This window comes from Moschus berezovskii, chromosome 12, assembly GCF_049115385.1.
Source record: "Moschus berezovskii isolate FMDL1 chromosome 12, NW_MosBer_1.0, whole genome shotgun sequence".
Lineage (NCBI taxonomy): Eukaryota > Metazoa > Chordata > Mammalia > Artiodactyla > Moschidae > Moschus > Moschus berezovskii.
In genome coordinates this window covers 65,614,997-65,642,357 of record NC_142471.1, presented here as the reverse complement: position 1 = coordinate 65,642,357, position 27,361 = coordinate 65,614,997, and the positions used below count along the sequence as shown (strand labels likewise).

The 27,361-nt window shown below is 37.4% G+C and overlaps 1 protein-coding gene across 1 annotated transcript in view; it reads left to right on the top strand.

The window, feature by feature from the left end:
- HPSE2 (heparanase 2 (inactive)) overlaps positions 1-27,361 on the top strand; it is a 714,911-nt gene that overhangs the window by 416,554 nt on the left and 270,996 nt on the right. Inside the window, exons 4-5 of the mRNA XM_055424904.2 lie at positions 8,386-8,559; positions 19,790-19,961. Of these exons, the coding sequence (XP_055280879.1) occupies positions 8,386-8,559; positions 19,790-19,961 (346 nt within the window). The remainder of the gene's footprint in view (positions 1-8,385; positions 8,560-19,789; positions 19,962-27,361) is intronic.

Here is a 27,361-nt window from a genome sequence, read left to right as displayed (position 1 = left end):
AAACAAAGATCATGGCATCTGGTCCCATCACTTCATGGGAAATAGATGGAAAAACAGTGGAAACAGTGTCAGACTTTGTTTTTTTGGGCTCCAAAATCACTGCAGATGCTGATTGCAGCCATGAAATTAAAAGACGCTTGCTCCTTGGAAGGAAAGTTATGACCAACCTTGATAGTATATTAAAAAGCAGAGACATTACTTTGCCAACCAAGGTCCGTCTAGTCAAGGCAATGGTTTTTCCCGTGGTCATGTATGGATGTGAGAGTTGGATGTGAAGAAGGCTGACCGCCGAAGAATCGATGCTTTTGAACTGTGGTGTTGGAGAAGACTCTTGAGAGTCCCTTATACTGCAAGGAGATCCAACCAGTCCATTCTAAAGGAGATCAATCCTGGATGTTCATTGGAGGGACTGATGCTAAAGCTGAAACTGCAATACTTTGGCCACCTCATGCAACGAGTTGACTCACTGGAAAAGACTGTGATGCTGGGAAAGGTTGGGGGCAGGAGGAGAAGGGGACGACGGAGAATGAGATGGCTGGATGGCATCACCGACTCTGTGGACATGAGTTTGAGTGTACTCCGGGAGTTGGTGATGGACAGGGAGGCCTGGCGTGCTGTGATTCATGGGGTCGCGGAGAGTCGGACACGACTGAGCGACTGAACTGAACTGAACTGATTCCCCTTACTAAACTGGAGATATTCTTCTTTGTAATAAAATTAGCTCTCAGCTTGGAGATAGCTTCACTCTGTGAAATGTCTGTGTTTTCCTCCTAGGCAATTCTCAACCTGTTCTCTCTTAATAGCTATGATTAAAATGCCCTGCTCCTTATTGGTGTACTCACTGATTCTAATGGTTTCCTGATAACTGATGATGTCTCTCTGAATTACAAAATGCAGAGGTAGTTCAGAGTTCGCCTCATTCTGTTTTTACTCTCAATTTTTTCCCCCTGGCTTCCACCAGAAATTCCTCTGTTCTTCCAGTTTCTATTGAATAGTCACCTGTGCCTCCTCAATATTATTCATTCCAAACTGAACATTTAAGGTAAATTGAGTATATGATTTAATTGCATTTAACAGCATGTAGTAATGGACCATAATCTAGAGAGAATTTGCTACCATGAACAATGATAATTCAGGTTGGATTATATATAGGGTGAGGACATTCTGCAAGTGGTATTGAATGGGCCTAAATAATACCTGTATGAGTCACACATTTATTAAGGTTTATTATGTATTATATACTAAAATAGATGCTAAAAAAAGCAGACATGGTACTTTTTTTTTTTTGGTAAATGTTCCAATCTTCCTTGAGAGAGGAACACAGAACTGAACAATGATAGAAAGATTGTCTATGGCTGTATCAGGAGCCAACAAAGAGTGGAGTGAGATGAAAGGAGGGAGCCCCAATGTCTCTAAGGAAAGACCTCAGAGAGAAGGCTGTAGACCTAAGCTATGAAGAATGAAAAGAGGAGGAAGGATATTCTCAGTTCAGTTCAGTTCAGTCGCTCAGTCGTGTCTGACTCTCCGCGACCCCATGAATCACAGCACGCCAGGCCTCCCTATGCATCACCAACTCCCTGAGTTCACTCAAACTCATGTCCACAGAGTCGGTAATACCATCCAGCCATCTCATTCTCTGTCGTCCCTTTCTCCTCCCGCCCCCAACCTTTCCCAGCATCAGAGTCTTTTCCAGTGAGTCAACTCGTCACATGAGGTGGCCAAAGTATTGGAGTTTCAGCTTTAGCATCAGTCCTTCCAATGAACACCCAGGATCAATCTCCCTTAGAATGGATTGGTTGGATCTCCTTGCAGTACAAGGGACTCTCAAGAGTCTTCTCCAACACCACAGTTCAAAAGCATTGATTCTTCGGCGATCAGCTTTCTTCACTCTCACATCCATACATGACCACGGAAAAGACCATAGCCTTGACTAGACGGACCTTTGTTGGCAAAGTAATGTCTCTGCTTTTTAATATATTATCAAGGTTGGTCATAACTTTCCTTCCAAGGAGTAAGCGTCTTTTAATTTCATGGCTGCAATTAGCATCTGCAGTGATTTTGGAGCCCAAAAAAACAAAGTCTGACACTGTTTCCACTGTTTTTCCATCTATTTCCCATGAAGTGATGGGACCAGATGCCATGATCTTTGTTTTCTGAATGTTGAGCTTCAAGGCAGAGATAAAAAGCTTAGTGTTTTGTCAAGAAATGATGAGGCGTTCTAACATGGCATAAAGTTAATCAGACTAGTATTTGAGGAATTCTTTGGCCAAGTCTAAGCAAGTATCATGCAGAAAACATTGTTTGTTTTAAGGGCTCAATCCAAGTCTTACACATTTCTGAATCGAACAAAAATATACAATTTTGTTAGTGACTATTTTCTTCTTTTGAAAGCTTCTTGTGAAAGAAGAGTGCTTTTTCTGTGTGACTAAGGATTTAAACATGTGTTTCTTACTGTTAGCTCTTAGAGGACAGTTCAGTTCTGTTCAGTTCACTTGCTCAGTCATGTCCGACTCTCTGCGACCCCATGAATCACAGCACGCCAGGCCTCCCTGTCCAACACCAACTCCCGGAGTTCACTCAAACTCATGTCCATCGAGTCGGTGATGCCATCCAGCCATCTCATTTGATTAGGAAATGGATTCTCCCGAGAGCCTCCAGGAGGAGGATAGAAATTAATCTATCAAATAACAACTCTGACCATGTCTGTTTTGGGTTGAGTTGTGTGTGTGTATGTATGTGTTCAGTCGCCCAGTCATGTCCGACTCTTTGCAACCCCATGGACTGTAGTCCGCCAGGCTTCTCTGTTTATATTTTGATTTTTCAGGCAAGCATACAGTAGTCATGTATGGACTTGAGAGTTGGACTATAAAAAAAGCTGAGCACCAAAGAATTGATGCTTTTGAACTGTGGTGTTGGAGAAGACTCTTGAGAGTCCCTTGGACTGCAAGGAGATCCAACCAGTCAATCCTAAAGCAAATCAGTCCTGAATATTCATCGGAAGGACTGATGTTGAAGCTGAAGCTCCAATCCTTTGGCCACCTGATGTGAAGAGCTGACTCATTTGAAAAGACCGTGATGCTGGGAAAAATTGAGGGCAGGAGGAGAAGGGGAAGACAGAGGATGAAATGGTTGGATGGCATCACTGACTCAATGAACATACAGTTCAGTTCAGTTTAGTCGCTCAGTTGTGTCTGACTTTTCGCGACCCCATGAACTGCAGCACACCAGTCCTCCCTGTCCATCACCAACTCCAGGAGTTTACTCATACTCATGTCCATTGAGTTTGTGATGCCATCCAACCATCTCATCCTCTGTCGTCCCCTTATCCTCCTGCCCCCATTAGTTTGGGTAAACTCCGGGAATTGGTGATGGACAGGAAGGCCTGGCATGCTGCAATCTATAGTGTCGCAAAGAGTCGGACACAACTGAGTGACTGAACTGAACTGAATAATTAGTGATGTTGAGCATCTTTTCACGTGTTTGTTGGCCATCTGTATGTCTTCTTTGGAGAAATGTCTGTTTAGATCTTTCCCCTAATTTTTGATTGTGCTGATTTTTGGAAATGCAGTTCTATGAACTATTTGTGTTTGTATGTTTTGGATACTAATCCTTTTTTGTTTCTTCAGTTTTGTTTTGTTAATGGTTTCCTTTGCTGTGCAAAAGCTTTTGAGTTTAATTAATCCCTTTTGTTTATTTTTGTTTTAATTTTCATTACTGTGTGCTTCCTGATCTTTATATTTGGACATTTTTTAAGGTTTTATCCTGACATCATGCCCTACAAAAGTCTCAAGAACTTTCAAAGCATCAACTATCTCAGCACTGTACAGACTCCCAAGCCCCTTTCTTCCATCTCTCTCAGATCCCAGCTCCTCATCTAGCTGCGTGCTAGACAAGGATCCTTAAAGCTCTGTTCCTATGAGATGCCAAGGCAATCTGACTATTGGACATAGCGGTATTGGTAACCTCTGGTAGAAAGAATAGATGTCATCTGTAAGTATCTGCTCAGATGGAACTGACAACAGATGCTCCAAGAAGATTCCATTTGTTGAGCATCTACCAAATGCACTGTACTCAAATATATGTCATTTAAAAATAAACTCCAGGGTATATTTGTTGAACTAGTAGGAATAATTTTTAGACATATCTTTTATCAGTAAGTTTCAGTTTCTTACTACACCATTTTCATGCAACAAACTGTGAACTCCTCAGCACGATTGTAAGGGGAATTGTTCTCTAATAGATCCTGTAAAGAATATAATGAGATACAGTACCAGCTTAGGGAACCTGACAGTAAATGAATCATTCACTCTGGAGAAGTGGCTAAATCAAGAGGTAATCCCAAGGTAAGACAATGTCACAGGAGAAGTCACAGGGCGCTCAGATGCCAACAAATTGTATAAACCCTGAGTTTAAAGAAAGTTGAGGTCACTGTAGGGAGATGGGTACGTTTATTGAGGAATAACTTCAAGGAGGAGGCAGGACTGAAACTTATCCTTCACAAAGTATTTCCCAAACTTCTAGAATGCAAGTTCTCAACTTTTGCCATATAAACAAACTGTCTGTATTGTGATTTCTCCACAGTTTCCTTTTAACTGGCAACTTTATGGTAAATACCATTTCCTTGTCTTCAATCATGAAAACCATGAAATCACATGCTTGATGTGCTTTTGTATTTAATATGTGTTTTTCTATTACACATGAAACAAACACAGAAAATCCTCATTATGTCAATACTTAATCAAATATTGAATATATTTCTGATTAAAATAATTTAACTTTTGTGGCACAATTCGAAATATTAAAACCATCAAAGTAGACCTAGTTAGAGATTTTAATATTCAAATTATTTTTTGAGTAATTAATTTTGTTATCACTCTTGTAAGTTTTCTCTTGTTTAATTAACTGATATAATTCTTCCTGGATCTTTTTTAGTGTATTAGCATGTAACTTAAGCATTTATCAATCATTATTTTCATTTATCTCACAAAATCCTGGGTCTTTTGCTCAGATTTGCAACTTGGCTTTCCTACAGCTTTGGAAATATACTGGGTTTACCATATATTGGAGAAATTGAAAGCATCATTGATAGTATTAGTGAGGATATTAGTGAGGATGTTGCCAAGTGGAAGGAATGTTTAAGTCAGTTCTCAGGTCAACAATGACTATTTTAGTGTTCAGTTCAGTTCAGTCGCTCAGTCGTGACCGACTCCGCGACCCCATGAATCACAGCACGCCAGGCCTCCCTGTCCATCACCAACTCCCGGAGTTCACTCAAATTCACGTCCATTAAGTCGCTGATGCCATCCAGCCATCTCATTCTCTGTTGTCCCCTTCTCCTCCTGCCCCCAATCCCTCCCAGCATCAGAGTCTTTTCCAGTGAGTCAACTCTTCGCATGAGGTGGCCAAAGTATTGGAGTTTCAGCTTTAGCATCAGTCCTTCCAATGAACACCCATGATCAATCTCCTTTAGAATGGACTGGTTGAATCTCCTTGCAGTCCAAGGGACTCTCAAGAGTCTTCTCCAGCACCACAGTTCAAAAGCATCAATTCTTCGGCGATCAGCTTTCTTCACAGTCCAACTCTCACATCCATACGGATTACATTTTTCCTATGTATTCTTTAACACTAGGGCAGCCTTCTCAAATGTTTTATATCAGAACCATTTGAAATATTCTCAAGGATCAGGGGACTCCTAGATGAAAAGTTTAATCATTTAGTTGTGGATACTATAATCCAATAATAACTGCTAGTGCTCTTTTAAACAGAGCAGTGTTTTCCTGAAAAATCTGTTTATTTTGGCTGACATTTTAGCCTATACTTTTGTTGGTCCCCTCTCCTTGAATATTTTGGTGGTATATATAGAAGAGACTTCAGTTTTTCCCTTTTAAAATGTCCTCCTTGACTTTTTGGTACCTTCCCCAAGTAAGACTAAAAGCATTATCAAAACTTTCTGTCATATAAATGCTATATGGTAAGTTGCAAGCTTAGGTTTTTTCCTTCCTATTTAAAACTGAAAATGATTTTTTTTATACAGCCTTTTTAGAATAGGAAAAAAAAAACCAAGTAGTTAACTTTGTTTCTTGAAATTAATCCCTTTTTTCCTTTTTATGAATTTGAAAAATTTTAAGACAAATATAATATGTTTTTGTTAAGCAACTGGTTTAAGTCAAAATGGGATATAATATTTCTAAAGGTAGGTTTGTTAGGTTTATTTAAATAACATTTATGAACTTACATTTATGTTGTTTTCAATAGGAAAATAAATTAACAGTATTGAATAATAAAGTTACTAAAACTATATGTCAAAGCAATATGAGTAAAATTATAGTCTAAGACAACATTTTCTAAGAGACTTTGAAAGAAACCATCTTCTACCTGAGTGGCGATGTCAGTATTATGTAGATAATTATAAGATCAATATACACATGTGTTGGTTTCATGATCATTTTAATAGGCCTAAAAATGTACTTTAATTTTAATTGCTATTTGGAACTAAAAATAAATGATTAGATTTATTTTTTAAAAAGAGTGATTATGTTTATTCCTTTAATGTGACACCTATGCCATTTTTTGTTGTTTTTTTACTTGATTCTGGGTTTAATGTGAGATAAGTTCCCATGGATTTTATTTTCAACTAAAATGAGACAATTTCTGTCCTTTTTCTTGATGTTTCTTAAAAACTACTTTCTCATACATTGTTGTTGCTGTTGTTGTTCAGCCACTAAGTTGTGTTTAACTCTGCAACACCATGGACTGCACATGTCAGGTTCCTCTGTCCTCCACTATCTCCCAGAGTTTGCTCAAATTCATATCTGTGAGAATTCTCATACATATATACAGAGATAAAGACAGCAGCAAGCTCTGAAACCCACCTCAAAAACTGATAATGGATATAACCAAATGATCATGGTCCAGCTATGTAAGACTAAAAAACATATGTGTCTACACTAAGTTGCTTCAGCTGTGTCTGACTCTTTGTGACGCACTGGACTGCAGCCCACCAGGCTCCTCTGTCCATGGGATTCTCCAGGAAAGAATACTGAAGTGGGTTGCCATGCCCAGGATTGAACCTGCATCTCTTATGTCTCCTGCATTGGCAGGTGGGTTCTTTACCACTAGCACCATGTGGGAAGCCCTAGAAAATCTATAGCAGCTGTTAATGGAGCACCATGATCACTGTCCTCTTTTGCAGAACTCCCTAATGACATCTTATGGAGCCCTACATGGTGCTGCACAGAATCCCATTTGAGAAACTCTGCTCTAGGGACTTAGATAATATATACGAGGATAATGTGAACCCCTGTAATTAATTATTAACCTAAAAATTTTTTTTCAGTCTGTATACCACTGAAAATTGTGTCATCCATATTTTGTGAAACAATGTATAAAAGGGAAAGTAAAATCTGGATATGTTTAAAAGAGGGGAGAAAGGCATGATAAATGAGAATAATCAGAACAAAGGCCAGTAGGGCAGGGATTCTATAATAAATAGAACTGGATAACACCCACAAAGAACTTTTTGACAAAAGTAGAAGGGCCTGAAGTTGGGGGAAAATTATGGTTGAGTTGGATAGGCCTTGAACTGAAGAAGACAAAGATCTTGAAAATCCACTAAGATTTTGAAGAGTAAGTGAAACTTATGAAATTGATTGGGAGAAGATGAATCTGGCAGTGTGGGAAGAATCTAGAAGTAGACAGGCAAGTACATTCTTGTGATAATTCATGCAAGTGGAAATAGTAGCCAGAATCAGAATGGTGGCAATAGATGTGAAGGAATGGGATGGTATGGAACATATGGTGAATAGCTTTCATGATATCTGGGGTCAACCTGACAAGGAACATATTTCTATTAGTGGTTATGGTATTAATATTTCCATTTTCAGAAATATTAAAAATGTGAAATTGAGTGAATTTTTTTTTGAAGTGTTTTTAGGCTGAGCTGTTTTCTGAGACTCCCCAGCCAGTCATCTTTCCTGGTTTTGTCTCCTGACACTGTTCCTCTCATTTCATTTCATTAGAGAGTACAGATCCCACAGTGCCAGATTTTCAGATTTTTTGAGAAGACCTGTAAATCTAGCTAGTTTGTGATATCTTCCCATTTCTAAATGTTAGCAAATCATTTTTTTTAACAAATAAAATATACTACATGCTATGTACTAGACTTGGTTGCCAATTTGTGAGCTTTATCTGGAGTTGTGTATGCTGCTTTCAGAAATCACCTTGAAGTGAACCCTGAACCAAATGGTAATAGTCCCTTTTGGAAGCCTCTATATAATTCTTATTAACAGGAAGCTCATAGAAACATTTTTTTTTTTAGTAGTTAATATTTTCATTTTGTTGGGATGTTGATTTGAAAGTTACAAGCCTTTCTCTGCTTCTTCCCAGCCAGGTCTCTAGACAAACTTTACAACTTTGCTGATTGCTCTGGACTCCATCTGATATTTGCTCTAAATGCACTGCGTCGTAATCCCAATAACTCCTGGAACAGCTCTAGTGCCCTGAGTCTGTTGAAGTACAGTGCCAGCAAAAAGTACAACATTTCTTGGGAACTGGGTAATGGTAAGTAAGGATGTTATTTCCTCTGAATTGACAAGATAAAAGGTAAAAAATAAATTGGCTTGGGATATTGTCTCAGACCCTATCTAGTACATCCCAGAAAACACTGGGGTTGTTTGACCACTGAGTTGACCTTCCAAATAGTAAAAGACCAAACAGTTGGAGAGTAGATTTAGTGAATCCCACTATTTGCATCTACAGTTATCTCTAGTTGTCTTATTCCAATATAGGGGAAATGCCATATGTGACTTATAATTAACAAGTTGATGTTAAATCAGATATAGCCTATCTGTACAGCCTAAGCTGCATTTTACAATGTGTCTCTCTGGAACACTGGTCCTATAAGATGACCTTATAATAATTCAAAAGAGTTTGATGAAGAATATTCGGGAACGGTTCTTAAGTATATGTACGTCTTGAAGGTTCACAATGTACATTAGCATATTAGAGACTCTATGAAGTCCTCCTGCAATGAAATCTGTATAACATTTTTAATCCAGTGTTAAAAATTTTTTACTTCAAGATAGCATCTCTTTTTTTAAAATTTTATTTATTTTGACCAAGCTGTGCAGCATGCAGAATCTTAATTCCCCTAACCAGGGATTGAACTGGTGCTCCCTGCATTGGGAATACAGAGTCTTAACCACTAGACCACCAGGAAAGTTTCAGCCCAGCATTTTAAAAATCATTTTAAAAATAGGTTTTGGTTGGTTTCAGGAGCATGCATCCTGTGTAGTCACATAGGATCCCATGCTTAGAAGAGAATCATACTTGATTTAGTGCTCTTCTATTGTCATCTTAATTTAAAATAAAGGGATCTACATTTTCATTTCATGGGGCCCTGAAAATTATGTAGCCAGTCATGTTTAATCATTACTGTCTGTGTGTGTGTGTGAGAGAGAGAGAGAGACAGACAGACCTATTATCATCTCACAGAACAATGTTCCATGGAACACACTTGGGAGAAATACTGCCTAAGTCACACTATTTTTCCTAGTGATATGAATGTATGATTTGTTATATATATGATATTCTGTAAATTCCATGACTGTCTAATATTATTGAGTCAACTAATATGGATTATAGTTAAAATTATGGATAATTTAAATTGGAAAATATTCTGATTCCCTAATTAAAAAACATTTTGGTAAATCTTAGAACAATTGAGTCTAATAAACCAAGAATTCTTTTAAAATCACTGTTACAAATTGATATTAACATTTTGGTCCATGACCTCGCATATATATAGCTAACTCATATTTGTTTGGAGCACTGTGTGTGTGTACACATGCACATGTGTGTTTTTATGCACTCTAGAATTTGAAATTCTCATAAGGAAGCAGGAGATGAGGATTTTTTCAGAACAAGTGTCTTTTCTTCCTATCAGTAACCAGGAAATGGCAACCCACTCCAGTGTTCTTGCCTGGAGAATCCCAGGGACGGGGGAGCCTGGTGGGCTTCCGTCTATGGGGTTACACAGAGTCGGACACGACTGAAGTGACTTAGCAGCAGCAGCAGCAGCAGCTCTCTCTTCCTTCCCTGGAGTCCGGGAAATTGGGGGAGAGTTAGCTACCAAGTGGAGACTTGAGCTGAACTGAAGCTAATTTGGATACAGGGAGCATAACTAGGGTAGCCTGAGATTTTTCATCTTCCCAACCAGTTTAGGTATCATACATTCTAGGGCAAAAGCAAGTGTGATGTGGTCAGCTTAGAATGAGGCAGAATTATTACACAGTAGACAAAGACATTTACTGATCCCTTCCCATCCTATCTTCTATTTCATGTCAGAATATCTTGACATTCTTTGGTATTTTGTGTTGTCTACTCATGACTACCATACCTCACCTTCCTATATTAGACTCTACCCAGCTTAGCTCTTTTCTCCAAACACAACAGAATACTGTTCAAACAATGCATTCTCCAAACAGGACGTTAGAGCTGTCATGAGGGACAATGTTTAAAACGAGTGAGTGAAAGACAGTAAGGATTGGTAGTGCCTCTGGTAAGCTATAGAATACATACTCTGCCTAAACTATTTGTTTTCTTTCTAAATTATTTCTAAATAATTTTTCTTTATAAAAGAATCTCAGCTGTATTGTAACATAATTATCCTCCAATTAAAATAAATAAAAACAATCTCAGCTGGTTGTAGATAAGCACAAAGCAATTAAAACTTACTTACAAGTGACTGATGGGAGTAATTCCTCCAGGGTTTTTGGCATCTCTGAATTTGGAAGCTTATTAAACTAAGTAAATCTTTACTTGTTATAACTGAAGTGATTTGGTGGCAGGAGGTGGGTGGGGAGAGTATATGCATCTTTCTGTATATATCTATCTGTTCCAAATAACTGAGAGTCTGCCTCTTTCCATCCTTCCCCCAAATTATGCTGAACAGTTTGGAGATGGAGCTAATTGCGTTTTAAAAATGTTCAGTCACCTTAGCCACACTTGATTCTCATCATCATCTTTTTGGTGTCTCTTCAAGGATTAACAAAAACAAAGGATCAGTTTTGAGGAGGAGAAAAGGCATGGTCATAGATAAGAAATTAGGGATATAGACAGGAATAGATAGAAAAACAACCAAGGCTATGAATTTAAAATTCAATAAGGTAGAAAGTATTTGGTAAGGTTTCTTGTGCGAATTTCCATCAAGGTAGATTAGAGAGTTTTTTGAGTTTCTAGTCAAGAAGACTTAAGTTGGTCTGTTTACCCCTTCTTCCTTTTATTTTAAAAGTTGCATTTCTATTTTTTGATATGACAAATAAGTAGTCTGCCCAACTAAACATACCTTTTAGGGTTTGAAGATTTATTTTGTAGCTTTTTCTAATTCATTTTAAACTACTGATAGTTTTTCTTATGCTAGCATCTTATCCCTACAGATATCTAGTGTATTCTGTTCACAGCTATTCTATGTTGTATATTCAGGTCCTTGCCCCTCAGAAATTATCTGGTCATCTTCCTGGCCTGGATTTGTCTCTCCAGTCTTTTATCCATTTTCTTCTCTGTAACCTTATCTTTTTGGACAGATGTAAGAACAGTTTAACTATTATATCCACATTTACGGAGGGACAGTAGAACTGGTCAGTTCTCTCATCACTCAACCTCCCAAATACCTACATCCTGTTAACAAGTACTTTCAAGTAAATCTGGCATTGGAAAAACTGAAGTAGATATTTCTTTGGTTGTTTCTCCTAGAGTAGCTAAACTTCAAGTGACTTACTTTTTTCCTTCTTTAAAATTGGTGAATAGTGTGGGCTACAGACCATGAAAACAAAAATATACTCAATTTCAAGAGGTGAAAATTTAGAAAGCTTAGGATGTCAAAGTCTATGAAAGAACGACTTCCTTGATACAAGATTTTTAACAACTATGTTTTGTAGATATGAAATGTTTCCTTGCATGTCGTGTCTGACTGTTTGCAACCCCTTGAACTATAGCCAGCCAGGCACCTCTTCCCATGGAATTTTCCAGCCAAGGATACTGGAGTGGGTTGCCATTTCCTACTCCAAGTCACCACTTCATCTGCTTCCTTTTTTCCTTTCCCTCTCTCTGCCTGCTTCTCACCTTCATCAACTATCTTCTCTATTCTTTTTCCACATACTCCCATCTACATATATACTCTCAGTAAGTTCATAGACCTATACAACTATTTCCACAGCCCAATTTTAGAACATTTCCGTAACTCCAAAAAGATCCCTCATGCTGGTTTTCAACCAGTCTCTGTAACCATTCCCAGTCCCAGGAGACATTAATCCGCTTTTTGTCTTTTGTGGACATTTCATGTAACTGGAATACAGTATGTAGACTTTTGCATCTGTACACCTGTTTCACTTAGCAAGTTTTTGAGGTGTATCCATGTTGTAGCATGTAAAAGTAGTTCATTCCTTTTAATTGCTGAATGCTATTCCAATGCATGAATATACACATATATCAATATACGCATGTGTATATATATATATATATATATATATATTGCATTTTGTTTTTCCATTCACCAGATTACAGGCATTTCGATTATTTCTAGTTTTTGATTTGTCTATCTTTTTGATTAGAGCCATTTTAGTGGGTTTGAAGTAGTATATGGATATGACTTTAATTAGCACTTTTCTAATGACAAGTGATTTTGAGCATCTTTTCACATGTTTATCAATCATTCTTACATTTTCTTAGGTGAAATGTCTACGCAAATCTTTTGTCTTTTAAATTAGGTCATCATATTATTTAGTTGTAAGAGTTTAAAATATATTCTGAATGCAAGATCTTTATCAAACATATGATTTGCAAGTATTTTCTCCCAATCTGTTGCTTATTTTATCATTTTCTTTATGGCATCTTTTGAAGTTCAGATGTTCTGAATTTTGATAAAGTTCAACTTATCAATTTTTTTTGATGTGTTGTGCTTTTGATATTATATCTTTGCCTAATCCAAGATCACAAAGATTTTTTAACCCAAGGTCACAAAGAGTTTTTTCTATTTTTTATTTTAAAAGCTTTGTAGTTTTTGCTTTTGCTTTTGGGAATAAGATCCAGTAGGAGTTAAATTTTGAGTATGATGTGAAATAAGAATCTAAATTCATCTTTTTGCACATGGCTATTAAATTGTCTCAGCATTGTTTATTTAAAAGATTTTCCTTTCCTTATTGAATTCTCTTGACATTTTTGTCAAAAATCAGTTGACCATAAATAGGTTTATTTCTGGGCTCAGTTTTTTCCCACTGATCCGTATGTCTGTTCTTGGACTACATTGTCTTTTTTTGATATATGTATTTATTACAAAATGATCACCATGATAAGTTCAGCTGATATCCATCACCTCACATAGTTACAAATACTTTTATCTTGTGATAAGAACTTTTAGGATCTATTCTCTTAGCAAGTTTCAAATATATAATACAATATCATAACTATAATCACTAGGATGTATATTATATCCACATGACTTATTTATTTTATAAAGTAAGTTTTCACCTTTTGATTATCCTCACCCATTTTGCCACCCTCACACCTGCCACTCTGGTATAATAATCATGTGCTTAGTCACTCAGTCATGTCCGACTCTGCGACCCCATGGACTATAGCCCGCCAGCCTCCTCTGTCCATGTGATTCTTCGGGCAAGAATACTGGAGTGGATCACCACTTCCTACATGTGTGAATTCTTTATGATTTTCTGTAGACAAGATACATTGTGATAATTAAGATGGTTTTGCTTCTTCCTTTCTAATTTAGATGCCTTTTTATTTCTTTTTCTTGCCTGACTGCACTGACTATAATCTCTAATACAAATGTTGAATATAAGTGATAAGAGTACACATCCATGCCTTGTTCCTAAGGGGGGAAGCATTCAGTAGTTGAATTAAGTATGATGTTTTACCATTAAGCATTCAGTATTTTACCCATAAGTATGTAGATTTTTCTTAGATGCTGTTAAGCATCTCCCTTCTATTGAGGAATTTCCCTTCTACTCATAGTCTGTTGAGAGTATTTATCAGAAATGGATATTGGATTTTGTAAAAGAGCTTTTTGTTTTGTTTCTTTGTTTGCATCTGTTGAGATGATAATGTGGTTTTGGTCTTTTATTCTGTTAATATAATATTTTACATTAGTTGGGTTTTGCTATTAAATCAACTTTGCATTCCTGGTATGAGTCTCACTTGGCCATGATACTATAATACTTTTTATACATCGCTGGTTTCAGTTTGTAGATATTTTGTTGCATATTTTTGAATCTGTATTTGTGAGAGATACTCATCCATAGTTTTCTTATGATGCTTTTGGCTTTGGTATCAGGGGAATATTGGCCTCATAAAATAAGTTGGGAATTGTTCTTTCTTTCTCAATTTTCTGAAAAACTTTGTGAAGGATTGTGTGTTATTTCTTCCTTAAATACATTATAGAATTCACCAATTAATCCATCTGAGTCTGGGCTTCCTTTGTGGAAATAATTTTAATGACTGATTAAACGTTTTTTGTTGTTATAGACCTATTCAGATTTTCTATTTTTTTTTTTAATTTGGCTTTTGTAGTTTGTGTCTTTTCTAAAAACTTTTTCATTTCATCTAGGTTGTGTAAATTATTTTCACAAAGTTGTTCATTTCCTGGTGGTGGTGTTCAGTTGCTGACTCATGTCTAACTCTTAGCGACCCCATGGACTGTAGCACACCAGGCTCCTCTGTCCGTCACTATTTCTCAGAGTTTGCTCAGATTCACGTCCACTGAGTCAGTGATACTATCTAACCATCTCATCCTCTGCTGCCCCCTTCTCCTTTTGCCTTCTTTTTTATATTTTTTATTGGAGGCTGATTATTTTACAATATTATATTGGTTGGTTTTGCCTTCAATCTATCCCAGCATTGGGGTCTTTTCCAATGAATCAACTCTTCACATCAGGTGCCTATAGTACTGGAGCTTCAGCTTTAGCATCTGTTCTTCCAGTAAATATTCAGGGTTGATTTCCTTTAGAATTGACTGGTTTGATCTCCTTGCAGTTCAAGGGACCCTCAAGAGTCTTCTCTGGCACCACAATTTAAAAGCATCAATTCTTCAGTGCTCAGCCTTACATTCCTACAGCTTCTTACAATCCTTACAGCTATCCACTCCAGGATTCTGCCCTGGAGAATTCCATTGACTGTATAGTCCATGGGGTTGCAAAGAGTCAGACACGACTGAGTGACTTTCACTTTCACTTTTCACAGCCTTCTTTATGGTCGAACTCTCACATCCATACATGACTACTGGAAAAACCATAGCTTTGACTATACAGACTTTTGTTGACAAAGTGTTGTCTCTACTTTTTAATATGCTGTCTTGGTTTGCCATAGCTTTCCTTCCAAGGAGCAAGTGTCAGTAGTCCCTTATCCTTTTAATTAATGTGAGGTCCTTAATAGTATTTCCTCTTTCATTCCTAACTTTGGTCATCTGTTTCTTCTCTCTTTATTTTTTGGTCAGTCTAGCCAAAGGTTGTATCAATTTTGTTGATCTTTTTAAAGAACCGACTTTTACTTCAATGGATTTTTCTCCTTTTTTATATCATTGATTTCTACTCTAATTTTTATTACTTTATTTCTTCTTGCTTTGATTCTACTTCCCTCTTCTTTTTCTCTTTTTTTTAAGAGAAAAACTTAGATTATTGACTTGAGATCTTTCTTATTTTCTAATCTGTAAGACTGTAAGCACTGTTTTTTTCTAACCAATAAAAAATGTTAGCAGAGCTTTTTTCCCCCCGAGGTCTGTCTTCTTGGCTTACAGATGGCCACCTTCTCACTATGTCCTCACATGACCTTCCTTCTGCGTGTGTATCCCTAGTGTCTCTTCATGCTCAAAAAACTTTTTAAAAGAATAGTTTTAGGTTCACAGCAAAACTGAGAAGGTACAGAGATTTCCTATATATTCCTTGCCCCCACACTTGCGTAGCCTCCCCAACTATCAATATCCCTCACCAGAGTGGTACATTTGTTACAATTGATGAACCTACATTATACATCATGATCACCCAAAATTCATAGTTTACATTATGGTTCACTTTTGATGAGTACATGGTATGGGTTTGAGATGTATAATGACATGTATCCATCATTATAGTATCATATAGAGTATTTACTGCCCTAAAAATCCTCTGTGCTCCACCTATTCATCCCTTCCACCTCTCCCCAATCCCTGGCAACCACTGATCCTTTTACAGTCTGTATAGTTTTTCCTTTTCCAGAATATCATATAGTTGGAATCATACAGTATTACAGCCTTTTAAGATTGGCTTCTTTCACTTAATGCCAGCTTCCCTGGTGGCTCAGGCAGTAAAGAGTCTGCCTGCAATGCAGGAGACTCAGGTTCAATCCCTGAGTTGAGAAGATCACTTGGAGAAGGAAATGGCAACCCATTCCAGTAGTCTTGCCTGGAAAATCCCAAGGGTGGAGGAGCCTGGTGGGCTACAGTCCATGGGGTTGCAAAGAATCGGACTAAGCGACTAACACTTTCTTTCACTTAATGATATACATTTAAGGTTCTTCCATGGAACCTTTTCATGGCTTGATGGCTCATTTCCTTTTAGTGCTGAATAATATTCCATTGTGTGAATGTACTACAGCTTATTTATCCATCTACTGAAGAACATCTTGCTTGCCTCCAAGTTTTGGCACTTGTTAATACAGATGCCATAAATCTATGTGCAGACAAAGTGAGGACATAAGTTTTCATCTCCTCTGTGTAAAAACAAGGCACATGATTGCTGGATTATATGCTCAGAGTATGTTTTGTTTGTAAGAAACCACCAAACTTCCAGAGTAACCATATCATTTTGCATTCTTATTAGCAATAAATGAGAGTTCTGTTCCTCTAATTCCTCCATATTTTAGCTAGTATTTGGAGGTGTTAGTGTTACAAATTTTGGCCATTCTTGATAGCTATATAGTGGGACTTCATTGTTGTTTTAATTTGCACGTCCCTGATGACATATAAAGTAGAACATCTTTTTTCATATACATGTTTGCCATCTGTATGTCTTTTTTGGTGAATATCTGTTAAGACCTTTAGCATATTTTTAAATCAGGTAGTTTTTTTTCTTAGTAAGTGTTAAGCTATTTCTATATTTTGAATAAGTCATTTATTAGATATGTCTTTTGTAAGTATTTTCTCCCAGTCTTTAGCTTGTCTTCTATTCTCTCAACATTGCCTTTTGCAGAGTAAAAGTTTTTAATTTTAATGAAGTCCAGTTTCTTAATTATTGCTTTCATGGATTGTGCCTTTGGTGTCATCCTATACATTTTTACATATTATATTTTCATTTTCATTTCATTAAAATATTTTCTAATTCTTCTTGTGATTTCCTTCTTTGACTCATGGATTATTTGTCTGATTTCCAAATATTTATAGATTCTCAAATTTCTTTCCATTGTTGAATTCCAGTTTAATTCTATTATGGTCAGGGCACACATATATTAACATGTGTGTATTCTGGTGTTCTTTATTTCTCTGTGTGCTTTTGAATCACTATCTGCTGTCATTTTCTTTCAACCTAAAAGATATCCTTTCTTATTTCTTGTAAGACAGATTTTCTCACAACAAGTTCTGTCCTTTGTTTTTCTGGGAAGGTCTACATTTTGCTTTCAGCTTTGAAGCATAGATTGCTGTGTACAGAATTGTTGGTTGATGTTTTTCCCAGAATTTTGGATGTATCATCTTACTGTCTTCTGGCTTTATTTCTGATAAAAATTCAGCTACTAACTCCATTGTGTTCTAAATGTGAAGAGTTGTTTCAGTTCCAAGATTTCCATTTGATAATTTTTTGTACTTTATATCTTTTTTATTTTTAATCTCTATATTTATAATTAATTATTCAGTAAAATCATACTTTCCCTTAATTTTTTATTCTTCCATTAGTTCTTTAAGCATATTTATAATAGCAGTTTTGAAGTCCTTGTCTGCTAAGTCCTCCATCTGAGTTCCCTAAGAGTTAGTTTTGTTTCTCTTTTTTGCTTGCTTATGGGTCATACTTCCTATTTCTTTGCATGTTGTCATTTTTTGTGGTTGAAAACTATACATTTTAGATAATATGTTGGAGCAACTCTGGATTCCAAATCCTCCTTTACAGAGGTTTTTTTTGTTTGTTTGTTTCTTTTCTGTTTGTTTAGTCACTTCCCGGACTAGTTCCACAGAGTTCGTCTCCCTTGCATCATGTAGCTGCTGCTGCTACTGCTGCTAAGTCACTTCAGTCGTGTCCGACTCTGTGTGACCCGATAGACAGCAGCCCACCAGGCTCCCCTGTCCCTGGGATTCTCCAGGCAAGAACACTGGAGTGGGTTGCCATTTCCTTCTCCCATGTAGCTACTAATATCTTTTTTTTTTTAATTTTTCAATTATTTTTTAATTGTAAAAGCCACCTTCCTAGGGGTTGCCTCTGAGTCGGCATAGCTTAATGGTGAGATGATGAATGATCAGAGGTAACGCTTACCTTGAGCTGTTAAGGCTTTCATCTTTACCGTGAGATCTGTGTATAGGTTTGTGAACACATTCAAAATTTAGGCATTTTGCAAGTCTGACTGGCTTTTAATTTCTGACATGCCTTTTCATGTGTCCTTTATGAGTATATTATGGTTCACATTCATCTGGGAATGCGTGGATAGCTAGTGCCCTCTCCAGTCCCTCCTGAGAACAACTTTCTAGACTACGAGGGGTATTTGTGGGTTTACCAAAATCCTCAGTGATTTCCTTTATCCCCAAATCTCCCTGTTACATTTCTTGTGAGTCTGCTGATCTATTTCTTGCCCCTACCAGTGTCAAAACCTCAGGTTAACCAACATGTTGGCCTTCTCTGGGATATGTCCTTCATTGCAAATCAAGTTAACTCTTCCAGCAGTGGAGCTGCTGGATTTCAGGACACTCCTTGTCTTTTTAGGACTACCAAGTTAATAGGAACTGGGCAAGAGGATTTCACTCTAAGTTATTTCACTCAGCCACTTTGCTATAATTGAACATTAAATTTTTTCTGTCTTTTTGACACAAGGATCATCTTTATGAAGCTTTCCCTTCTTACCATTTGTATTAGTTTTCTAGGCCTGTCATGACAAGCTTAGTGGTGTAAAACAAGAGATATTTGTTCTATCACAGTTTAGGAAGTCTGAGGTCAAAGCATTGCCAGGGTTAATTCCTTCTGGAGACTTTAAGAGAGAATCTATTCAGTGCCTCCCTCTCTCTAGCTTCTAATAGCTACCAGCAAGCCTTGGAACAGCAGTATCCCTTCAATTCTTGCCTCCATTGACACATGGGCTTCCTCCCTATGTGTCTGTATACCTATCTGAATCTTCCTCTCCTTTCTCTATAAAGACACCAGTCTTTGGATTTAGGGCACATCCTAATCCCATATGACCTCATCTTGAGTAATTATTTCTTCAAAGACCCTATTTCCAAATAAGATTACATTCTAAAGTTTTGGATTGACATTAATTTGGGGGGATACTGTTCAACTCAATATGCCGTTTATTATAAACTATCATTTAAAAATCAGTATGATCTCTCTGTTGTGGATTAGATGAAAATAAATTTATTTGAAAATAAATAGAATGATAAAATGGCACTTGACTTTTTTGTTGGGATAGTTTCTCAAGTTAAGCTAGCTTGCACCCTCCTTTGGTTATTTTGTTTACATTGTTAAGAAAAAAGGGAGAGAGATCTGTGGCTAGGAAAAGGTTGGCAGAACCTCACTCTTCCCAACTCTGACTTGCATGTCTGCTTTTAATCTAGAACCAAATAACTATCGAACCATGCATGGCCGGGCAGTAAATGGCAGCCAGTTGGGAAAGGATTACATCCAGCTGAAGAGCCTGTTGCAACCCATCCGGATTTACTCCAGAGCCAGCTTGTATGGCCCTAATATTGGGCGGCCCAGGAAAAACGTCATCGCCCTTCTAGATGGGTAGGTCAGATTATTTAGCAGTTTTTAAAACATTGTTCATTACATGTAATAAGTTAATGTATTTGTACTCTTCCTCATTATTTCTGGTCTTAAGAAGGACAGAGAGACTCTTTCAAAATGACAACTCCCACCATAAACCAAGGACTCTCTACAAACAGTGTAAGAGCTTATCTCTCCAGGCCTTCCACTGTCAGCAGAAGTGGGTGGGATTGGGAGGAATATCGCAAACTCCAAAACAGGTTGGAAAGGATGTATTGTTTTAAAAAGCACATTTAATATTATAGCATTGCATAATATAACTTAATATTTTTTTAAAGGCAAAATATTATCTACTATACTCTTGGGAACTCTTATAGAAAATAAAACTTGACAAAATCCTGGACAGTGGAACTAGGTTAAAAAGTTGAGAAACACTACAAACATCTGTACATTAAAGCATAGCTTAACAAATTTGTTAGGTATTCTAGAGAATTACTATCATGTGATTTATTTTTGACTGAATCAAACAATCATTTATTAAGCATTGATTGTGGATGGTCACTATGTTAAATGCTGTCTTCCCCAGTGCTGCTGGTGGGCCAGGCCCAGATAAAATAAGTGGCATACTCATGCATGTTGAGTCTAATTATGCAGGATTGGAGGGAATGTCAGAGGGACTAGCATGAGGAAGACAAGTTAGATGTTGAATCCAAGACCCAAAGTGGAGATGTGACTATAACTGGAAGGGTGGGAACAAGGAAGCTGGGAGAGGCAGGAATTTATCTGGCATACGTTTTATGTAGCATCCTGTCATATTCCAGGATAGTTATGGTTATTTCTATAAATTCAAGAACAAGTAAGATGTTTTCCAGTGAATTGTACAGCCCAAGTAAGGTTAGATAAATGCTATACAAGTATAAACAGATATATTCCAGTAGAAAGAAACCTATGGCTAACCTCCTTAATGGTCCTTGTGGTTTGATGGCTCTTATGACTCTCTTCCCTTTTGTGGTAGCTTAGTCTTGATCTAAGCGAATTAACATAGCAGATATTATTGAAGGCTTGGGAGGGTTGATGGATTTACACTGTAACATTAACAGCCTGAAATTTAATTTTAGGCATTTTCCTCTTTACAAAGAATCCCCAAGCCTTTATATTAATTCCTGTCCTTCCTTCACCCTTCATTTATTTTTTTTCCCCTCTCCTTCTCTCTCAGTAGAAAGTTCCCTTTTTTCTTGCAGAACAATTTTTCTGACCTTTACTCCTACCTACAAGTACAACTCTGGGCTTCCTTTTGAATACTTTTGCTGAACTTTTAAATTATCCCATGTATGTGGTGGGGGGGGATGGTGACGAAGACGTTGGCCTTATTTTACATGTTGTAATTAGGAGATAAGATCACATATTTAGAACATTTTCATAGTTCATAATACATAAGCAAAGCCGATAACTAAGTCCACATAGTTATTCTTTTAGATTATACCTTTTCTTTAATGATTTGATTAATATAGTTTCATGGGACTGATAGTGTCTTCTCAGTAGCATGACTTTGTATCAATAATTCATTCATTCTGCAAATACTTCTTGAGTAATTACTATATTCCAGGTACTGGGTTTGAAAACAGGAGTGTTATAATAAACAAAAACAAATACTTTCTCTACCCTCATGGAGTATGTATGATATGGTAAGGGAAACATAGGCAATAATCAACTTAAGACTGAAACAAAAACAAGGAGACGAACAAAGTTCTATGAATGACTGTAAATGCTGAGATTTGACCAAGTTAGGTGGTTGGAAGTGTTCCCTAAAGGATTAACACGTAAGAGGAACAACCACATGAAAAGATGCTTAAGTTGCTAATCATCAGAGAAATGCAAATCAAACCCACAGTGAGATAGCTGTCAGAATGGCTATCATCAAAAAGACCACAAATAACAAATGTTGATGAGGATATACCATAAAGGAAACCCTAGTAGACTATCAGTGGGAATGTAAATTGGTGCAGCCTCTTTGGAAAACAGTATGGAGGTTCCTCAAAAAACTAAACATAGAACTACCCTATGATCCAGCAATCCCACTTATGAGTATATATCCGAAGAAAATGAAAACACTAATTCAAAAAGATATATGTACCCCAGTATTCATAGAAACATTATTTACAATAGCCAAGATATGGAAGCAACCTAATGAATGGATAAAAATTTGAAATGGAACATTACTCATCCATAAAAAGAATGAATTTTGCCATTTTCAACAACATGAATAGACCTGAAGGGTACAATGCTTAGTGAAAAAACCAAACAGAGAAAGATAAATATTTTGTGTTATTACTTATATGTGGAAACTAAAAAATAAGCAAATTAATAAATATAAAAAACCAGAAACAGTCACAGATATAGAAAAAAAACCAGTGGTCACCAGTGGAGAGAAGGGAAGGGGAAGGGACATGACACGGGTAGGAGATTAGGAGGTACAAACACAAGCTTATGTATAAAATAAATAAGCTACCAAGTGTATATGGTACAGCATGAGAACTATAGTCAATGTTTGACAGTAACTTTAAATGGAGTGTAATCTATAAAAATATTGAATCAATATGTCATACACCAGAAATAATATAATATTGTAAATCAACTATACTTCAATTTTTAAAAATTCATTAAAGCGTAATTTGAACTTGAATGAGTTTTAACTAGACAAAATGAGAAATTAACAGTGTCAGTGTTCTTGAAAAAATGAAAAGCATGTGCAAAGATCCTAAGGATGAAAAAGGGGCCAGATTGGCAAAAGAAAGGTATATTTAGAGAAGTACTTATGTATATCTATGGCTGATTCTGTCAGACCTCTCCACCACTGCCCGCCCCTCTTGGGTGGTCCCACAGGGCATGGCTTAGTTTCATTGAGTTAGACAAGGCTGTGGTCCATGTGAGCAGATTGACTAGTTTTCTGTGATTATGATTTCAATGTGTCTGCCCTCTGATGCCCTCTCGCAATACCTACCATCTTACTTGGGTTTCTCTTACCTTGGTCGTGGGGTATCTCTTCACAGCTGCTCCAGCAAACTGCAGCCACTGCTCCTTACCTTGGATGAGGGGTATCTCCTCACGGCCAACCCTCCTGACCTTGAACGTGGAGTAGCTCCTCTCGGCCCTCCTGCGCCTGCGCAGCCACTGCCACTTGGACGTGGGGTAGCTCCTCTCCGCCGCTACCCCTGACCTTGGGCGTGGGGTAGCTCCTCTTGGCCGCCACCCTTAACCTTGGGCCTGGGGTAGATCCTCTAAAGTTGAAACTCCAATACTTTGGCCACCTCATGCGAAGGGTTGACTCATTGGAAAAGACTCTGACGCTGGGAGGGATTGGGGGCAGGAGGAAAAGGGGACGACAGAGAATGAGATGGCTGGATGGCATCACCGACTCGATGGGCGTGAATTTGAGTGAACTCTGGGGGTTAGTGATGGACAGGGAGGCCTGGTATGCTGTGATTCATGGGGTCGCAAAGAGTCGGACATGAGTGAGTGACTGAACTGAACTGAATGGCTGATTCATTCTGAGGTTTGACAGAAAACAGCAAAATTCTGAAAAGCAATTTTCCTTCAATAAAAATATAAATAAATTTTTAGAAAACTAAACATAAAAGAGTTATATAGAGACTTATAGGCATAATAAGGGCTTAGAACTTCTAAGCACAGTGAGAAAGATATGGAATATTTCTAACCTGGGGAGTGAAAAAATTTGATTTATTATGCAGAAAGTATTCTATTTCTCCTCTATGACAATTAGATTGGAGAGGAGGCAGGGAAATCTGTGAGAAAAGCTGTTGTAGTGGTTCACACAATGATAGGAACCTGAAATGGGTTATGGAAATGGAATGTATCATTGGCAATAGAAGCCACAGGACTTGATATGTTGGATAAGTATATGGTGATGTACTCCTTCATGGATCACAGCCTTGTTGTGGTAAGGGACTCTTGTGTAACTCAATGAAGCTATGAGCTGTGCCCTGCAGGGCCACCCAAGACGGATGGGCCATAGTGAAGAATTCTGTCAAAGTATGGTCCACTGGGGGAGGGAATCGCAAACTGCTCCGGTATTCTTGCTATGGGAAAACCATGAACAGTATAAAAAGGCAAAAAGATATGAAATTGGAAGATGACTCTCCCAGGTCAGAAGGTATACAATGTGCTACCAGTGAAAAGTGGAAGGCAATTACAAATAGCTTCAGAAAGAATGAAGTGGCTGTGTCAAAACAGAAATGACACTCAGTTGTGGATGTGTCTGGCAGTGAAAGTAAAGTCTGATGCTGTAAAGAACAGTATTGCTTTGAAACCTGGAATGTTAGGTCCATGAACCAAGTTAAATTGGATGTGGTCAAGCAGGAGATGGAAGAGTAAACATCAACATCTTAGAAATCAGTGAACTAAGGTGGAGAACTAAGATGGATGGGAATGGGTGAATTTCACTCAGATGACCATTGTATCTACTACTGTGCAAGAATCCCTTAGAAGAAATGAAGTAGCCCTCACAATCAACAAAAATGTCTGCAGCCTCTAAAATGACAGAATGATCTCAGTTCATTTCCAAGGCAAACCATTTAACATCATAGTAATCCACGCCTATGCCCCAACCACTAATGCCAAAAAAGTTGAAGTTGACCCTAAGTTCTATGAAGACCTATGAGACCATCTAGAAAAGCAAAAAAAAAAAAATAAAAATGATGTCCTTTTCATCATAGGGGATTGGAATGCAAAAGTAGGAGGTCAAGAGATACCTGGAGAAACAGGCAAGTTTGGCCTTGGAGCTCAAAATAAAGCAATGCAAAGACTAATAGTGTTTTGTCAAGAGAACACACTAGTCATAGCAAACACTCTCTTCAAACAACACAAGAGATGACTCTATACATGGACATCATGGAAATGGTCAATACCGAAATCAGATTGATTATATTCTTTGCAGCTGAAATTGGAGAAGCTCTATACAGTCAGCAAAAACAAGACCTGGAGCTGACTATGGCTCAGATCATGAGCTCTTTTTGCAGAATTCAGACTTAAATATAAGAAAGTAGGGAAGACCACTAGACCATTCAGGTATGACCAAAATCAAATCACTTATGATTACATGGTAGAGGTGATGAATAGATTCAAAGAATCAGATCTGATAGCCAAGAAGACAGTTTTTCAGATCTGAAGAATTATGGAAAGAGGTTCTTAACATTGAACAGGAGGCAGTGACCAAAACCATCTCAAAGAAAAAGAAATGCACAAAGGCAAAGTGTTTGTCTGAGGAGGCTTTACAAATTGCTGAGGCAAGAAGAGAAATGAAAGGATATTCCCAACTGAATGCAGATTTCCAGAGAATTGCAAGGAGAGATAAGAAGGCCTTCTTAAGTGAACAATTCGAAGAAACAGAGGAAAACAATAGAATGGGAAAAGCTAGAGACCTTTTCAAGAAAATTGGAGATACCAAGGGAACATTTCATGCATGGATGGGTATGATAAAGGACAGAAACAGTAAGGACCTAACAGAAGCAGAAGAGATTAAGAAGAGGTGGCAAGAATACACAGAAGAACCATAGAAAAAAATGTTAATTACCCAGATAACCATGATGGTGTGCTCACTCACCTAGAGCCAACATCCTAAAGTGTGAAGTCAAGTGGGCCTTAAGAAGCATTACTTCAAACAAAGCTAGTGGAGGTGATAGAATTCCAGCTGAACTATTTAAAATCCTAAAAGATGATGCTATTAACATGCTGCACTCAATATGTCAGCAAATTTGGAAAACTAAGCAGTGGCCACAGGACTGGAAAAGTCAGTTTTCATTCCAATCCCGAAGAAAGGCAATGCCAGAGAACCTTCAACCTACCTTAAAATTACACTCATTTTACATGCTAGTAAGGTAAAGCTCAAAATCCTTTAAGATAGGCTTCAGCAGTACTTATCCAAGGACTCCCAAATGTACAAGCTGGATTTAGAAAAGGCAGATGAACCAGAGATCAAACTGGCAACATTCGTTGGATCATAGAGAAAGCAAGGGAATTCCAAAAAACATCAAATTCTGCTTCATTGACTACACTAAAGGCTTTGACTGTGTGGATCGCAACAAACTGTGGAAAATTTTAAAAAGATGGGAATACCAGACCGCAAAGAGTCACACATGACTTACCGACTAAAAAATAACAACAATAATTGGAATAGGGGAGATTAGTTAGAATATAGAAAGAAAAGAGCCAAAGGCTTAGGAGAGCGCTCAAAGGAACTATCATACTCAGAGATATGAGAAAAGAGGGATGGCCTCATATGTAAGAGGAAAGAGATAGAGGTGTAGGAACCAAGAAAACAGAGGGGATGCTGCTAGAAGGCCAAGAAGACAAGTAATAGGAAGACAGAAAAGTGCCATTGAACCTGGGAACATGCAGGTTGTTGGTGACCTTGAAAAATATAATTAGGTGGAGTGGTGGAACTGAAATCAGATCACATAGTTTGTAGAGTGAATGAGGGGTAAGAACCTGGAAACAATAATGTGGACAGCTCTTAGGAAAATTTGCACTGTGAAAGAATAGAAAAATGAAGGGAGAATTGGGGTCAAGGAAGATAATGGCAGTTTTCCATTTAATTTAATGTGGGAGATAGTAGAAGAGGTATGTTGAAACTTATACAGGAGAGAAGAGCTAGATGCTATAAGAGATAAAGGATATAACCAAATGAGAAGTCTTTTAAGGCTAGAAGAAATAGAATCCAGAGGAACTGGCCTTTACATTTAATAAAGGCCCATTTAAGGGAGATAGTTACACCAGGGTAACAGAAGGTAAGAAACAAATATATCTCTTCGTCAAAGATTAAAAATCATACTGAGAAGACACTTCTACACAGTATATAAGGAATAGTTTGTGTACATGGTGTAACTGTGAGCATATAGATGTTAGTTTGTTGTGAAAAAGAACTTGGACACAATTGTAAGAGAGAGTTGAAAGAAATGAGCGTGTAACCAGGTGGTATGGTGACAAGTGGTAAGGCCTAGTTTCCCATACATCTAAAGACTAATAGAACTCAAGAGGCTAGAAAAAATTACATAAGGCAAGAAGGAAAGGTACTGATGAACATTTTTTTTCTTAGTTCCTGAAAAAATGGAGATGTACCTTTCTTAATGTATATGTACTAAATACATAGTGCAATACAACTTTAAATGCATAAATATTCCCAGTGACTCAACTAACAATAACAAAAATGTCAGCACTCTAAATTACCAGCTCTGTAGTTTTTCCAGTCCTCCTGGTTATACAGATAAAATTTTACATAGTTGTGATCATTGTATATGCATCATTTTAAATTCTGCATTTTTTGCTCATTGTTTTATATTGCCCTTTCCTTATTTCTACATAGTTCTCATATTTGTCATTCTTAATACCAATAAAATATTCCAGTG